The sequence below is a fragment of the Eumetopias jubatus genome, unplaced genomic scaffold (genome assembly GCF_037043125.1).
Source record: "Eumetopias jubatus isolate StellerSeaLion01/CBP00866 unplaced genomic scaffold, mEumJub1_p1.0 scaffold_15, whole genome shotgun sequence".
In the NCBI taxonomy this organism is placed as follows: Eukaryota; Metazoa; Chordata; class Mammalia; order Carnivora; family Otariidae; genus Eumetopias; species Eumetopias jubatus.
In genome coordinates, this window is record NW_028274821.1 from 81,106,967 (window position 1) to 81,123,610 (window position 16,644).

General features: G+C 46.4%; 1 protein-coding gene across 5 annotated transcripts in view; it reads right to left on the bottom strand.

Annotated features, from left to right (window-relative positions):
* The window catches only part of CDK5RAP2 (CDK5 regulatory subunit associated protein 2), a 176,351-nt gene extending 160,155 nt beyond the window's left edge, over nucleotides 1-16,196 (bottom strand). For all 5 annotated transcript variants that reach the window (XM_028107743.2, XM_028107740.2, XM_028107742.2 and 2 more), the window contains exons 1-3: nucleotides 15,975-16,196; nucleotides 5,234-5,301; nucleotides 2,121-2,188 (exon numbers count right to left, since the gene is read on the bottom strand). In XM_028107743.2, the coding sequence (XP_027963544.2) occupies nucleotides 2,121-2,188; nucleotides 5,234-5,301; nucleotides 15,975-16,030 (192 nt within the window). In that variant the 5' untranslated portion in view covers nucleotides 16,031-16,196. The remainder of the gene's footprint in view (nucleotides 1-2,120; nucleotides 2,189-5,233; nucleotides 5,302-15,974) is intronic.
* Nucleotides 16,197-16,644: the final 448 nt, after the last annotated feature.

Genomic DNA, 16,644 nt, shown 5'->3' on the forward strand with positions numbered 1-16,644 from the left:
ACCACCTCTACATAGAGATCGTGCACTTAGTAGCTCAGGCCAAATGGAACATTTCAGTGACTCATAAAGACTTGAAAGGGAGACACTGAGAACACTTGGTCATTTCAATTTCAACAGCAGAATTTGCTCTGGAAAATGCTACAGTAAAAAATATTAATGCCATAAAAACCAAACAGCAGCTGAAGGACTACAGTCATAAAGAAAAAACATAAATCCTAAAACATATCAGCGTAGAAGGCTCCCTCTCGCCTTCAAGAAACACAGTGTTTAGGTCCTCGGAAGCCCATCTAGAAAAGGGAGACTTGACTCCCATGACAGAGTAGAGAAAAAGAAGAGCAGACGTCACAACAGTGAGGAGGAGAAAGAGCTAAGCCACAGAATGAACCCAGTGGTCAGCCTACCCAGACTGCCCATGCACGTGCCCATGCAGGGCCCACCACAGCCCGGAGAAGCAGAAACTGTGATCGCGCAGATCACAGAGGACAGAGAGACCAAGGGACTGGCCCAAGGTCCCCCAGCAGAAGTGAGCCCGCAGACAGCTGGCCCCAGAGGCCATGGTCCCCAGACAGCAGAGACCGCCTCCCAGAGCAGCCCCACCTGCCACATGCTGGGCCTCAGTGTCTCCGACCTACATATAAGGAGGGTTGGATTCACTTCTCAGATATTTCCCAGGTCAAAAGGCAGGCGATAAAGTGCGAAACCAACACTCTAAGATTCTGTTAAGTTTTTCCATCTAGAAATAAAATTCAAAATGGTGCCCTTCAAAAATTAAATAACTCCGTATCTTGCAGAGCTGCTTTTATATTAAAGGAATGCACATGAAGAGCTGAACATTTAAAGTGCCCAGCTCAGAGCAGGAGCTCAATAAACAGTAGCTATTATTACTCTTATGATAAAACAGGAACAGCCATTTAATAGCAGAGCACGTTTTAATTATACACGATGTGGAATAATCAAATCTCATTTGTTTGAGGCCCCAGACCCCACAGCATAGATCGAGTTGTACAGTTGAAATTAGAACAACTCAAAGCTCAGAAATTACTTGTTTCCATTAGAGATCTGACAAGTCATTTCTTCAATTGGTCACTGGTGGTTTGCAGATAACTATTAGCAGTAATGAGTATTCTAAATTAAATCTGGAGACAGTACCACTCTGTTTTGTAAAGACAACCGGGGAGAGAGAAACGTAATTGTGGAACGTCCCTCTCTCCGTCCTCCATCTTCTCCCTGATAAACATCTCCTGTGTCTTGCATAGTATGGATTTCATTTGGCTACAAATGAAGAAGGGTCTAATTCTTCCCATGATAAATGAGAGCGCTGAACAGGTAACTTGTTAAGGAGAACTGGAATTGGGAAAATAACCTCATTTTCCTGTTCCCTCCACTAACAAATGAAAGACACAATGCTGGAAGACACTAAGCATGGAAGCCAAATCCATCACCATGTAACCCGTCCTCAGACACTCTGTACACAGCCCTGGGTACAGGCTGCTCATGTCTCCTTCAACAGCAACAAAGATGAAGCCTACAAAAGGCAAGGCGGTGGCGCAAGGCGGTGGCGCAAGGCGGTGGCGCAAGGCAGTGGCACAAGGCGGTGGGAAGAATAATGGCTCTGGAATCCTTAAAAACCTGGATTCCAATCCTGGCTCCGCCACCCGAGTATTATGTGACTGTAAATGAGTCTCTCCTAGGCTTATGATTTCTTATCTGTAAAATGGGGATAATATAAAATATCTCAAAGAGTTCTGGCAAGGATTAAATGGGGACCATTAGTAACATTCCTTACGTTACAGGGAAGCCTTCGGCAAATGTTAGCTCCTCTCACTGGGTGGTCTGGGAACATCCCCATGTTTGGGACACCAGAAGGACACCAAACTCCCCAAAGCCAGAAACTGCTGATCCTGGCGGAACCCATGTCTGGCCCGTGTACAAAAGGGCTGACTGCATAGGTACGGAACACCCACAAGACACATCACTGCCCCCAACTCTGGCATTATCCAGCTTCGACACTTCTTGAGAAATATGGCTTCCCGCCCCGCCCCCCACCCCGCCCCAGGCCTGGCTGGACAGCGGCCGCAGACATGATTTGTTAGGGAAGATGATTTGGTATCTCCACTTACATTTTCAAAGTCCTTCATGTTCCGTGCTCTGGTGGGAGACACCGTTTCTTCTGACACGTTGGGGAGCACTATGAAAAGGTAAAGCAGACAAAGGAAAAGGGCACGGTATGCAAACTGCCCAGCATCCCTATTAGGGGATAGAGCCCAGAAAAGAAGAAAATTAAAAAAAAAAAAAAAAAAAACACATGAACAGCTGCCACAGTATATTCTGCTGGCACTTTCTATCTGTTGTGATTTACTGACTTGAGTCTAGGAAAAGCTCTAAACCATTATATTTCAAATATTTACAAATTACCTAAAGTAGCCCCAGTGTAACGTGTCAGAGAACGAACCCAAAAACTGCCCTGGGCATGCGGCCCAGCCGAACTGTGCTGATATGTACTTCCTTAGTGCTGGTCCTGAAGTTCTTCTGCTGAGCAGAACACCATCTTCATGTATCCACAATTAAAGCAGATCTAACCGAGTGGGGCTGGCAAACTTTTTCTTAAAATGCCAGATGATAAATATTTTAGGCTCTGTAGGCCATAAACAAAGCCTAAAATCTGTCACAACTGGTCAGCTCTTCTGTTGTAGCACAAAAAACAGCCACAGACAATTCATATGTAAGGAAGCTGTGTTCCCATAAAAGTTTATTTTCAAATGCAGGCAGCAGGTTGGAAAAGTGCCCATCCCTGCTTCAGGGTGATTATAGACTTGGCCAATGCCCAAAGCTTTCCACAGTTCTTTTCTTCCAACAAACGTTTATTACACACCTACTGTGTGCCAAGCACCATGCTAGGTGCTGGGGAAAGAACAGTGAAGGAGACAGTGAGCCTGTGCCCAAAAGGCTCTGATCTAGGGGGCAAGACAAGAGGGTAAACAAACTGGCACCTTGTTCACAAAGTGCCTGGCGCTGTTTCGGTGTTGGGTGCATGTGCACGGAGTAATGAATGAATCCATTCTTCCAACAAATATGCACTAAGGGCCTACTCTCTGGCCGGCACCATTCTAGATGAGGCTACATCAGGAAACAAACAGAGCTGATCTTCGAGAGAGAGAAGATGGAAATGAGCAAAATAACAGGACAATTATATAGGATGTGAGAAGGTGAGAAAGGCTATGGAGAACACTTAAGCGGCTAAGAACTGGAAAGATCCAACGTGGGTGAAGATTGCAATTTTAAGTCAGGGGGCCAAATTGGGAAGGCCGCACTGAGAAGGTGTCAGCTGGGTAGACCTGAGGAGAAAAGCAAATTGAGAAGCCCCAGGCACGTGAGAACCAGCAATAAACAAAGGGGACCGCAGGAGAGGAGGTACGTGAGGTGCTGGGGGACAGACTGCGCATGGCCTTATAGGCTCTTCTCGGGACGGGGAGCCGCCAGAGGGCTCAGAGCCAAGAGGTAACATGCCTGGACTTAGGTTTCTACAGGCTCCCTCTGGCTGCCTTGCTGAGAACAGACTGAAGGGCACTTAAAGGGAAACCAGGGGACCAGTCAGAATAGACTGGAGACCAAGGTGGCTTAGAGCAGGTGGCAGGATGATAAGCAGGGGAGGAGTGATCTGATCCTGGATGTTTTAAAGTCACCAACAGGAATAAATGAACTGAAATAGGTGAAATATGCAAGCTCGGAGAGGAAAGCACAAGAAGTGAGCCTGGGAAGAGCCAAGACAGTGGTGAGCTTTGAGCTGAGTCTTAAAGAGGCAGCAGAACAGAGGAAGGGAAAAGGAAGAAGAAACTTCACAAGCAAAGGCCCAGAGGTAGGCGTGGCCTTCAGAAACCACTGAGCACAAAAGAGGCTCAGGAGGTGGGCAGGGGCAGACTGTCAAGAGCCCTGTGTACCAGGCAAAGGGCACAAAGGCTTGTTTTCCTGGTTCTCAGACAGGCCATGCTCTGTCACCTACGCCTGCGTCCCTACCTAGGTCCTACTCATTCCTCAAGTCTCAGCTCCAATATCAGTGTTTTAAGAAACTCGTGCCTGACCCAGCTCCCCCACATCGGGGCACACTTCCCCCTGCCCCCTCACCGCCTGACCCAGCTCCCTCTCACCCCCATTCACAGCACCTTTTTTCTTTGCTCATCACATCAATCATATGATTTATCATGACATTTCTTTGTTGAACTCTCTATCTTCCAGACTGGGTCGTAACCATGTTCAAGGTTGAATCCCAGCACTTAGCCCAGGGCTTGGCACAAAGCAACGTACACCATGGGCTGAAGCAAAGAGCAGTCCTATCAATTTTCCACTTCTAACTGCCTGTGTACAGGAAGACCAAAAACTGCTGGATTTTGTGTTTAAGGTAGAAGTTAACAGGTTCTGAAGGAAAACCTGAAGGTGGCCTATAAGTTAAAATATTCTCCAGAAATAAACCTCATGACACCGATATTGTCTGTTCTAAAAACTTCTTCCTTCTGCACGTCTCATCACTTTGGAGAAGAGGGAAAAAAAAAACACAAGTCAAAATATCTCTGAGATATTTTAACAAGGCAAATTATTAGCACTTCCTACACTACAGACACTTATGAGAGCATTCGCTTCTTTCAGAAACAAAAATTATGAAGAATGCTTAGCAAAAGCCAAACTGCCCCACAGAAAGTCTCCTCCTAATCCAGCTTAAACACAATAGACTGCTTATTTACTCAGCGCCGTCTCCTGTGGTCTAACCAACTATTTGTCTCCAAAGGGCAGGCCCGTGTAGGAATGCTGGGCCTCGACCAGCAAATGGAACGCAGCAGCCTGCCAGGAAGGCCTCGGCACAATGACGCTCAGCAGCACGTGGGGCCCCCAGCCGCTTGGCGGCTGAGACCAGCAGATCCTCCAGGCCTGACCCACTCACTTCAACGCCCAGCCCCCATGCAGCCGCCCACGTCGGCGAATGTTGGCTGAATCTCTCCGAGCCTGGTAGCAAGAAATAAAGCTCATGGAATATGGCCTAAAGGACATCAATTCCTCCACGCCAGTGTTTATGAAAGGAGGTAAACAGCAATTCAATAGGTACATAAAACACTGAGCACCTACGGAGAGCACCTGGCCATGCCAGGGTAGGCTCTGGGCCCCAGGGACTTCAAAGCCCAGTCCTGGGCTCAAGGCCTAAAGGCCCCCACGGTCAGGAGAATGCCCGGCTCTGTATACTTACCACCATTTCCCAAACCAGCAATGGGGCTGATGCCATCCACTTCGTCTGGTAAACTGGGAACAAGGCCACTAGGAGAGAGCATAGGCAGGAAGACATGAGTTAGTGTTTGAACAACAGAGACCGTGAGGACTGCCTGGACTGCACTTGACAATCATCAGGCCACAGGCAACGAGCAACACACAGCTGAGCTACCTGGGAGACATACAGCGCAAGGGTGAAGAACGCAGGCTTTGGGGCTCTAACACTTAATAGCTGAGTGACCTTCAGTGAGGATGGTCATTCGTTCATTCATTCAGACATCAAGTGTTCTGTGGAGCGTATATATGCTAGGTGCAGAGGCACCGTAAGCTAAAGACATTTCTGAGTCTCGCTTTACCTGTTACATGGGGATACCACCCTCTCCCTATAAAGATTAAATGAGTTAATGTTTATGACACTTAGCACGTAGTAAGCACTCAATACGTGGTTATCTACTGTTTCTGTCTTTACTATTATTGTCATTATTAATACGCCTACCACAACCAAAAATTAAGCTTCCAAGAACGTGGCACCAATTAGGATGCTTTAAAAATGTCACACAAAAATACAAAATCCACTGATCCAAGAAATTTTACTGGTCGAATTATAAAAATCGGTTACATGAGGATCTGGAGACACTGAGAAAAAACTAAACGTAACAGGAGGTATGGCTTGACACAAAAGCCAGTACGCTGGATTCTGTTCTAAGCTCTGCCGTATACCTCTCCCAGCCCCACCTCCTCCATCCGTAAAAGGCGAACAGCAGCTACTTCGTAAGTCACTGGCAATCAAAGACACAAAGTCCCCAGCAAGGCACCTGGCACATTGTGGGCACTCCATAAATGGGAGCAAAATATTACTGTCACCGGGAAACCACCAGCGCTTTGTAAATTTATAAAAGATTCTCCATCGTGAGAGCTGCCTGTGCCCCGAGAGCCCTTGCATTTTCAAAGGGAGGCACTAGGGTGCTGATAATTTCAGTAGCCTGGCCAGAGTCACACGGCAGTTAAGTGGACAACCAAGTCCAGAACCCAAGCCTTTTCTGTCTAACCTCCAATAATGCTTTCCTGTCCCAAGCTATAAACGAAGAGCTGATGGACGCTCAGCTTGACTTCCCGGCAGTTTGCTCTCTCCATGTTTCTAAATCCAAATCCATCCTGTACTGAGGACAATTCTGCCTGATCACCATTCTGGAGTTGGGAATGGACCTTCATGATCAGAACCAAGCAAAAAATTGGGTATCATAAGATTCCAACAACAAGAGAATGATGATATAATATGTCTGCTATAAAGATAAGTGAAAAAAAACTTCAGAAGACTATGCCTTCAACTATGAAAAAGAAATACATGTACACTAAACTAGGTGGGCTATGCATCCATAAGAAGACAAAGGAAATATTAAAAAATCATCATTTGTAGGAAAATGAGAGCTATTTTCCTGTTTTTTAGTTTTCTATACTTCTTCATTTTCTCCAGTAACCATCACTAAAAGAACAAACTCCATTCTCTAAATTGAATATTAAAAATTAAAATCAAGTGGGCGCCTGGGTGGCTCAGTCATTAAGCAACTGCCTTCGGCTCAGGTCATGGTCCCAGGGTCCTGGGATCGAGTCCCACATCAGGCTCTCTGCTCCGCGGGAAGCCTGCTTCTCCCTCTCCCACTCCCCCTTATGAGAGCTTGTGTTCCCTCTCTCACTGTGTCTCTCTCTGTCAAATAAATAAATAAAATCTTAAAAAAAAAATTAAAATCAAGTTCAACCAGCACCTTTTGCAGATGGTGGCCCAAAGGCCCAAAGTCCCACACCAGCTTACTGGTCAAGCTTAGCCAACAGTCTGGTCTGTACCTTCCCGATCTGGGGTTCTCTCTACCATAGCCACTAACTACCGTTAGCTGAGATGGACCATCAATGACTCAAGCCAAGATCAACCACAATGGAAAACTACATGGCAGGCTAAGCCAAAGAATTTGGTCTTAGACAAGTTTCTAAGAGGCAAACAATGAAGTTTGAAAAAATGACATTTGACATCCCATTTACGAAAAGAAACCACTATTTAATGCAGAAGTTCCTGCCTGGTTCCTGCCAAATTTCCACTTGGGCTTTACCTACCCACTTTTATAATGCTATGAATCTCTGTCATCTGCAATCTCCTATAGGTTCCAGCCACCCTCCAGCTTTAAGGAGCTCCCTCGTCCCACTCGGATCATCCGCTCTTAGCCTTGGGACTGAGGCTGGGGTTTCAAGGAGCCCCACGAGAAATCAGAACTATGCAAGCAAAAGCAGAGGGCGTGGGTACAATTTTATCGATGCGGGAAGACGAAGGCCCCAAAGGGGAAGGAACCTCTTGGCTCAAAATCACAAGGGGTTCTCAGCCACACAGAGACCAAAATCCAGGTTTCTCAGGGTCCGTTGCACTCACTAACCTGTGCCCGGGCCACCCAAAGCTCCTAGACAAACGTGGCACCTAATCAGCACCGGTTTCCCCACAAGTCCAATACAGCATAATCCCAACAAGCTACCATGTGGGGTGACCACGGGGAACAGGCACCAGGCTCAGGACAGGCAGCCTCCCACTGTAGCCTCACCACGGTCCTTCTGTGGTGGGTGGTGGTTTTTAAATGTTGCTTTTTTTTTTTTTTTTTAAACAAGGAAAACAGAAACTCAGAAAAGTTAGAAAGCTGGAAGACCCGAGCTGGCCTGATGTCAAACCCCACTGCTCTTAATCTCTACACTCCCACCCCCGCCCCGGTGCCCCCTCGCCTTCCTCCGGGGGAACGTGGAAAGGTCCAAATGAACCAGAGCAGAGGATTTCCAGTGATCGGCACAGAGCACCCTCACCGAGGCTGCTTTTTGTCAACTATGCGTTGAGCAAATGAAGCGATGCTCACCTGCACTTCACCACTTCACCCTCTTGTCTGGCTCTACCACCACCCAAAAGGCACAATCACTTTTTGTGCTGTGTGTGGCGGCAGCCGCTGTGCATTCACACCACAAGCCCCAGGAAGGCCTAGAGGACTAAGCGCTTCATTGGTAAAGTGTTGGGAGAGCCGTGGCTGGAACTGGGCACCACATTCAGAAAACAAGTATACCAAGTGCACTTCTGTCTGTCTTTTAACAACTCATTTTTCATTCTATGTTATTTATTCTTAATTAGTAAAGAAATATATAAATACAAAAAACACAGACAAAATAAGGCATACAGATGGCCAACAGACACACGAAAAGATGCTCAGCATCACTCATCAACAGGGAAATGCAAATCAAAACCACAATGAGATATCACCTCACACCTGTCAGAATGGCTAGACTCACAAAGATAAGAAACAACAAGTGCTGGTTGTTGTTTTTGGATGTAGAGAAAAAGGAACCCTCTTGCACTGCTGATGGGAAGGCAGACTGGTGCAGCCACTGTAGAAAACAGTATGGAGTTTCCTCAAAAAATTAAAACTAGAATTACCAGATAATCCAGTAATTCCACTACTAGGCATTTAACAAGAGAAAATGAAAACACTAATCTGAAAAGATATGCACCCCTGTGTCATCACAGAATTATTTACAATAGCCAAGATAAAGAAACAACCTAAAGGTCCATCGACAGACAAATGGATAAAGATGTGGCATATAGATACAATGGAATATTACTCAGCCATGTAGAAGAATGAGATCTTGCCATTTGTAACATGGATGGACCTAGAGGGTATTATGTTAGGGGAAATAAGTCAAAGAAAGACAAATACCATATGATTTCACTTACATAGAGAATCTAAAAAAACAAAAAAACAAACAGACAAAAAAGCAGAAACAGACTCATAAACACAGAGACCAAACTGGTGGTTGCTAGAAGGAAAGGGGCAAATGGGTGAAGGGAGTGGGAGGAAAAAAAAAATACAGACAAGCCTAAAGTTCTTGACGACTCCTCCCTCCCACAGTAGCCTCCTGAGAAGTAGCCACTGTTGTCAGCAAGACATGTATCCTTCTAGGCTTTTTTCTATGTATTTACAGATATAGGGACACAGTTTTATTTTGTGGCTTAAAAACAAGACAAATGCATTCAAACTGTGTATATTACTCTGCAGCATCTTTTCTTTACTTAATGTGTCCCAAAGACGTTTTCATGACAGTACAAATAGATCTACCTTCTTGTTTTTAACTCCCACAAAGCATTCTACAGCTGTGTTTTTCAAACTTGACTGACCATGACCCAGAGAAGGAAATGTATCAGCCTTAATTCTTGAAATGCTTTGTATCCGGTACCATTACATTTTTTAAAATTCTGGTTGCAACCTACGAACCTATTGAATTTCACAAGCTGCCAATGGGTCACAGTCTGAAATTCACTTTTGGGAGGGGTGAAAGGATGTGTGTTTACCCGATCCCCTGATGGTGGTTCAATTTGTTTCCAAGTTGTTCCTTTTACAAACAATGCTTTATGAATATCCTCATACAGGTCTCCTGTGCAGGTGCATAAGAATTTCTCTAAGAAAACAGGAAGTGGAATTGCTGGTTCAAAACATATTCACATATTTTTATTGGGCAAAGGATTTGAAAATACAGTGGACCCTTGAGCGACATGAGTGGAACTGCACGGGTCCCCTTACATGCAGATGTTTTTCTCAATAAATACCATACAGTACCGTAAATGTATCTTCTCTTCCTACTGATTTTCTTAATAACATTTTCTCTTCTCTAGCTTCCTTTACTATAAGAATACAGTATATAATACATATAACACCCAAAATATGTGCTAATCCACTATTTATGAATCAGGCTCTCAGTTAACAATAGGCTAGTGGTTAAGTTTGGGGGGGAGGGAGTCAAAAGCCACACGTGGATTTTCCAGTGCGCAGGACATCACACCCCTAACCCTGTGTTGTTCAAGGGTCAACTGTACACAAACGGCTATAGAAACACAAGAAATAATGTTCAACATCATTAGTCATTAGGGAAATACAAACCAATACCAGAAGGAGATACCATGTCATACCCCCGAGGCTGGCCACAATCAAAATGACAGACAATAACAAGAGTTGACGAGGCTGTGAAGATATAAGAACCCTCATCCACTGCTGGAAGGAGTGTAAAAAGTGCTGGGTAGTTTCTCAAGATGTCAAACATACACAGAGTTAGCATACGACCCAGCAGTTCTACCCCCAGGTCTACACCGAGAAAGAACAACACACATCCACACAAAAACTTATATGTGAATAAATGTTTAGAGCAACATTATTCATAATAGCCAAAAAAGCAGAAAAAAACCCAAATGTCATCAGCCAATGAATGAATAAACAAAACGTGGTACATGTATACAACGGAGTATTATTTGGCCATAAAAAGGAATGTACTACCACATGGATGAACCTCACGAATGACCAACATTATAGGATTCCATTTATATGAAATGTCCAGAACAGGCAAATCCATGAACAAAAAGTAGACTGTGGTTGCCTAGGGCTGGGGGCATAAGAGGGCTGGAGTAATAGCTAGTGTTATTAATGTTTGTGCCCCCCAGAATTCCTAGGTTGAAACCCTACTCCCCCTCCCAAGTGGTGGTATTAGGAAGTGGGGTCTTTGGGAGGTAATTAAGATTAGATGAGGGAGGGATTAGTGCCCTTACAAGGGTTACAAGAGATCTGCTTCCTCTCTCTGCTCTCCACCGTAAGAGGAAACAATGAGAAGTTAGCAGTCCGTAACCCACAAGAGGGCTCTCACCAGAACTCAACCATGCTGGCACACTGATCTTGGAGTTCCAGTCTCCAGAACTGGGAGAAATAAATTCTGTCATCTATAAATCAGCCACAGTCTATGACATTTTTGTTACATCAGCCAAGCTAAGACCGGGAGCGACTGCTAATGGACACAGGGTTTCTTTCTTAGATGATGAAAGTATTCCAAAATGAGATTATGGTGATGATTGCACAACTCTGTAAATATACTAAAAAAATCACTGAATAGTATGGGTGAACTTTATGGCATACAAATTATATTTCAATAAAGTTGTTTTTTAAAAAACACACCTGGGCATATTTTTAATACCAATACCAAATTTTAATACCAAATACCAAATACCGATTTGGTATTATACCAGTTGACTATACCAGTTGACACTGTGTGTGTGCACTTTCTCAGAGTGATTACAAAGCATTTCACTAATAAATATGGAGCCTGTATTTACATGGCATTTATCTTTTTAGAGACTCAACAAAATTGACTCATTCAACAAATATCTGTTGATCCTCTACTATGTTATGTGCCAGACATGGTTCTAGGTCTAAAGATACGGTGGGGAACAAGAGAGCCATGCTCCCTTCCCTCATTAAGCTTATACTGGTGACTGGGAACACATTCCTCAAACTTCAAGCCTAGAGGCACCCCCTGATCCAAGCTCAGCCCTGGATCAAGCCTTCAAACCTTCACCAAAATTTCATTCCACCATCCTCTTTCTCGACCTCCTTCTACAAAAGTCCATGAAGGCATTCTTTGCCTGACAACGTACGATTGTGTACAAACTTGCAGGAAATCGTTTCCTTTTGGTCTACCCCTCATTTACCCAAGCACTTAATGGCCATGCACTGGAGGAACCCATGGACGAACGAACCTGGGCCCAGGCCTTCAGAAGCTCACAGTGAGGCAGAGGCAGAACCCTCGGCATGAAAAGAAAGGGACAAATCCAGGGTTGTGGGCACCGAGGATTCTGTCCAGGAAACCATGCAACACCGTTAACAAGAGAACTAAAACAGCTAACATTTCATGCACCCCCAGCCAGTGTCAGGCACAGAATACATACAACTTTGCTCCATCCACATAGTCACCCGATAAGTAGGTATTATCACTGAAGAGAAACCGAGGCTCAGAAGGGTTGAGTGCATTACTAAAGCAACTCGGCCAGTAAGTGGCTGAAGCAGGATTCAGACCCAGTCACCCTGAATACAAAGCACTGGTTCTTCCAAAACCACCAAGCAGGACTCAGTAAAGGGGCTTAGCTTGGACAAGGTTCCCAGGCCTGGCATCTGAGCCTGACTCTCACAGGCCTGGAGCGCTCTGGGGCACCCACAGGTGATCAAGTTTGGAGAGAATGACGCGTATCGACCTGATTCAACAAAGGTCTGAGGACAAACTGGACTTCCTGTTTAGTCTCTAAAACTGGGGCTTGGAAATTACCAAGCAGAAGGGTGCTCCTATTAGTATAAAAAGAGATGATTTTATTCCAGGGATTTTTCTCTTCCACTGTGACCATCTAATGGAGAACCTGTCTTGCTCAGGACATTTCTGCCACTCTTTAAGGGCCAGTTCCAGTGCCAACAGCTCCCTACAATCCTCCCAGAGGCCTCTCAGCTCAGGTTCAGAGAGCTAGGTGGAAGGCAGGACAGGTACCGAGGGCCAGGCTTTGGAGTCAGTAAGCCTGGATTGAAATCCTGGCTCGAATAAGAGACTCGTAACTGACAGAAACCAAACTGGGGGTTGATGGAGGGAGGTGGGTGGGGGATGAGCTAGATGGGGGACGGGCATTAAGGAGGGCACTTGTTATGATGAGCACTGGGTGTTGTATGTAAGTGATGAGTCACTGAAGTCTACTCCAGAAACCAATATTGCACAAATGTCAACTACTAAAATTTAAATAATATAAATAAATGAATAAAGTAAATCTTGGCTCAATCATGTACATTTTTATGGAATCCCAGACCATTCACTTCACCTCTCTGAGCCTCAGTGTGCTCACCTGTAAAAAGGGGATAATACCGTCACCTCCCATTTATGTGCCTCATACCAGGTTAGGAACTGGCATTACAAAGATGAACAAAACGCAGCCCCTGCTCTCCAACAGGTCAGAGCCTAATTAGGGAGACAGGCACGTGACAGTTGTACCTGCACCATCCAATGCAGGAACCACCAGCCACGTGTACCTGGGATAGGCTGCTGGTTTTAGTCACAGACCCTCACTGAGCACTTGAAATGTGGTAAATCCAAATCAAGAAGTGCTTGTAAGTATAAAAATGCATACCAGGTTTCAAAGTGTAAGATAAAAAAGACTGAAATATTTCATTAATAATTTTTTATTGTTTGCAACTTAGAATGATAATATATGGAAATATTGGGTTAAATCAAATATATTATTAAAATTAATTTCACCTGTTTTTTACTTTTTCATTGTGGCTCCTAAAAAAGTTTAAATTACATATGTGGCTCACATTATATTTCTATTGAACAGCGTTAGTCAATAAAACTCAGTGAGGTAGGGGCGCCTGGGTGGCTCAGGCGGTTAAGTGTCTGCCTTCGGCTCAGGTCATGCTCCCAGGTTCCTGCACTGGGCTCCATGCTCAGCAGGGGTCTGCTTCTCTATCGCCCTCTGCGCCCCCCCCTCCTTGTGCACATGCTCTCCCTCTCTCAAATAAATAAATAAAATCTTAAAAAAAAAAAAAACTGTGAGGTAAATAAGGGCTGAGATGGGGTCAGTGATGGGCGGGGGTGGCTGGAAGAGCACAGGGGGCCCAGGTGGGGATGGGGGTATGTCAGCAAAGGCTTCCTACTGAAATCGAAGCGAGACCTGGAAAATAAGAGGCGTTAATAAGGCACAGGGGAGAAAGGAAGGCAACCCAGGCAGCAGGGAGAGCAAGTGCACAGATCCAACGGTAAGAATGAACAAGGCAAGGCCACTCGTGACAGAGTGTGACAGCCAGGCAGAGGCAAGTGTCAGGGAGGAGAAAAGGAGGGACAGAGCGGGTCAGTGAGGTAAACGGGGCCAGCTGATGAAGGGCGTTAGAAGCTATATTAAAGAACATCCTGAGGGTGATGGGGGGTCAGGGAGGGCCTGAAGCAGGTAAGAGATCAGTCACAGGAACGTATGCAGCGAAGGCAGGAAGGGGAGGCAAGGGAAGGGATGTGTGCATCTGCTGAGTTGTTACTCTGTCAGACACTGGTCAAAATCCTTTCAGATTCACCCATTTTTCAGATGACGAATACTGAGGCTCCCAAAGAGCGAGTGACTTGCCAAAGACCACAGGTTGTTAAATACAGAACTGGGACTGAAACCCACCTAGGTCTGGGTCCCAAAGCCCAAGGGCTTGGTCAACTGGCACAGAGATAATAAGAGCGGAGAATATTAATGGACCTTATCTTTTTTTTTAAGATTTTCTTTATTTATTTGACAGAGAGAGAGAGAGAGAGAGAGAGGAGGGAACACAAGCAGCAGGAGTGAGAGAGGGAGAAGCAGGCTTCCCGCAGAGCACGGAGCCCGACGTGGGGCTCGATCCCAGGACCCTGGGATCGTGACCCGAGCCGAAGGCAGACGCCCAACGACTTAACCACCCAGGCGCCCCTTAATGGACTTTATCTTAATGGCAATGAGAAGCACTAAACAGATATACAGCAGCAGACTGACCGTCGGATTTACACTCTAACAAGGCTTTCAAACTGTAGTAGAAAGGACGATTACAGGTGTGAGGACAATCGAAGTGACAGGTCCTCCCCAATTATGCTGGGACAGTGGCAGTCAGATGAAGAGAAAGGGATGTGATGAACTACCACAGGATGCAATCAGGCAGGAGCTGTGAAGGGCCTTGCCCTGTGCCTGACACGTAACGGGTTCTCAATAAACAGAGTAACCACTTGTCCGGGTTTGCCCAAGATGGGACCAGTTTATGCCTGCTGTCTAGACATAAATATTAATTGTGCCCATTTCACTCTTAAAAGTGTCCCGGGTTGTATAATAAATAACATGGTCACCCTTTCAATGAGGGTCTGTGACTAAAACCAGCAGCCTATCCCAGCAGACCTGGATAAACACGGCAGATTCTCAGCCAGGGCTCTCCTCCACATCCTTCCCACTCTCCACCAGGAGCCCCCAAAAACCAAACGGCCCCAGCCCTGGAGCAGTCTAGGGCTCTGTCAGGCTCTCCTACCAAAAGGAAAGACACCAGGCCCCACGGACAATGTGGGCTCCCACAGCCTCTTGGGACAGGTCCATTGGGAGGCCACTCCCAGCCATTAGTCCCCAATTTGTCATACTGATGATGATGATGATGATGATGATAATGATATGATAACACAGGATCATTTTTTAAGCACCGATTATGTGCCAAACACTACTCTTGCCAAGCAAATCGCGGGGAAGTCATCTTCTCTTGTCATCTTCACCCCAGTTCTGTTGGGTGGATGTTACCACTAGTCCCATGTTAACAGACGGGAAACAGGTTAAATCCCTTTACTAAAGTCACACAACAAGTTAGGTTAAAGGGTCGGATCTGAACCCAATTCTGTTCAACTCCAGCCAAGGTTCTTAACCACTGCACTTCACTGCCTCCGTCCTGGTGGCCACTGTGTGATCCCACGAACGAAGTCCAGACACACCAACTACCTTCCCCATAATGAAAGCAAACCTCCAAGGTCCCTCCTCCTCAAACAGTCCCTACTAATGGTACACGCCAAGGGGTCCCCCTCCTCCCCCTCTTCAGAAAACCCCTTACCTGACCCTCACACCCTCTTCAAAGTATTTCCCGAAATACAAGAGGCAGGTGTGACGTAGGTCGGGACCCCCGGTCCCTCCACACTCAGTATCAGCTGCTGGGTCCTCGAGACACGCACCCTCCCAGACCCCACCCCACCCCACTGCCCCTGCCCGGACGCCCTCAAACACTCTCAAGGGCGAACCCCAAGTCTCGGTCAGGGTGTACCCCCATCAGCCGGAATCCCGGCCGGGTCACCGCGACCCTGCAAAGCCCCGGCCGCACCTGCAGCCGCTGAGCGTCCCGGGGAGGGTGACGTCCTCTTCCAACACCGAGTCCATCGTGGACACAGAGGAGGTGGTGGCGTTGGTGTCTGCGGCGGCGGGGCCGACTGGTTCCCCCCGCTTTCGCGACCCGCAGGCTCCCCAGGTCCCCGCCCCCTCCAATCCTGCTCTTGTTCGGACTCTGGCGGCGCCGCTGGAATTCAAACCGCAGCCGCCGCCATCTTTCCCGGCGCTTCTTCCTACGGAAACGAGGCGGGGTCATCAAGGCGCGCGCTGTGAAGCCGACAGACCGGGCCCAGAGGCCGGGCAGAGAAGCACGGGCGGGTGCCATCTTGATTAAGGGCAAGAGCATTAGCACTTGGGCCAGCAAGGCTAAGAAACGAGAGACAGGCTGCCATTTTTTGTGAGGGCGCTCAGGCCGAGGCCTGGGCAAGGGCCATCTTTGTTGAGGGCAAAGGCCGGCTTTGGTCCGTTAATTCAAGCGGGAGATGGAAACCCAGTCTTTGACCGACCCTTAGAGTTCCTAACCCAACATCTTTTCTAGAACAATGACCCCCTAACCTTAGGGGTCATCATACTGTGCATCCAAAAGGCTTCTGCCTTGAGCTGAAATTCAGATAGAAAAGTGCCGCCTAACTTTAGGAAAAATCCTTCCTGTGGGATCCCAAATC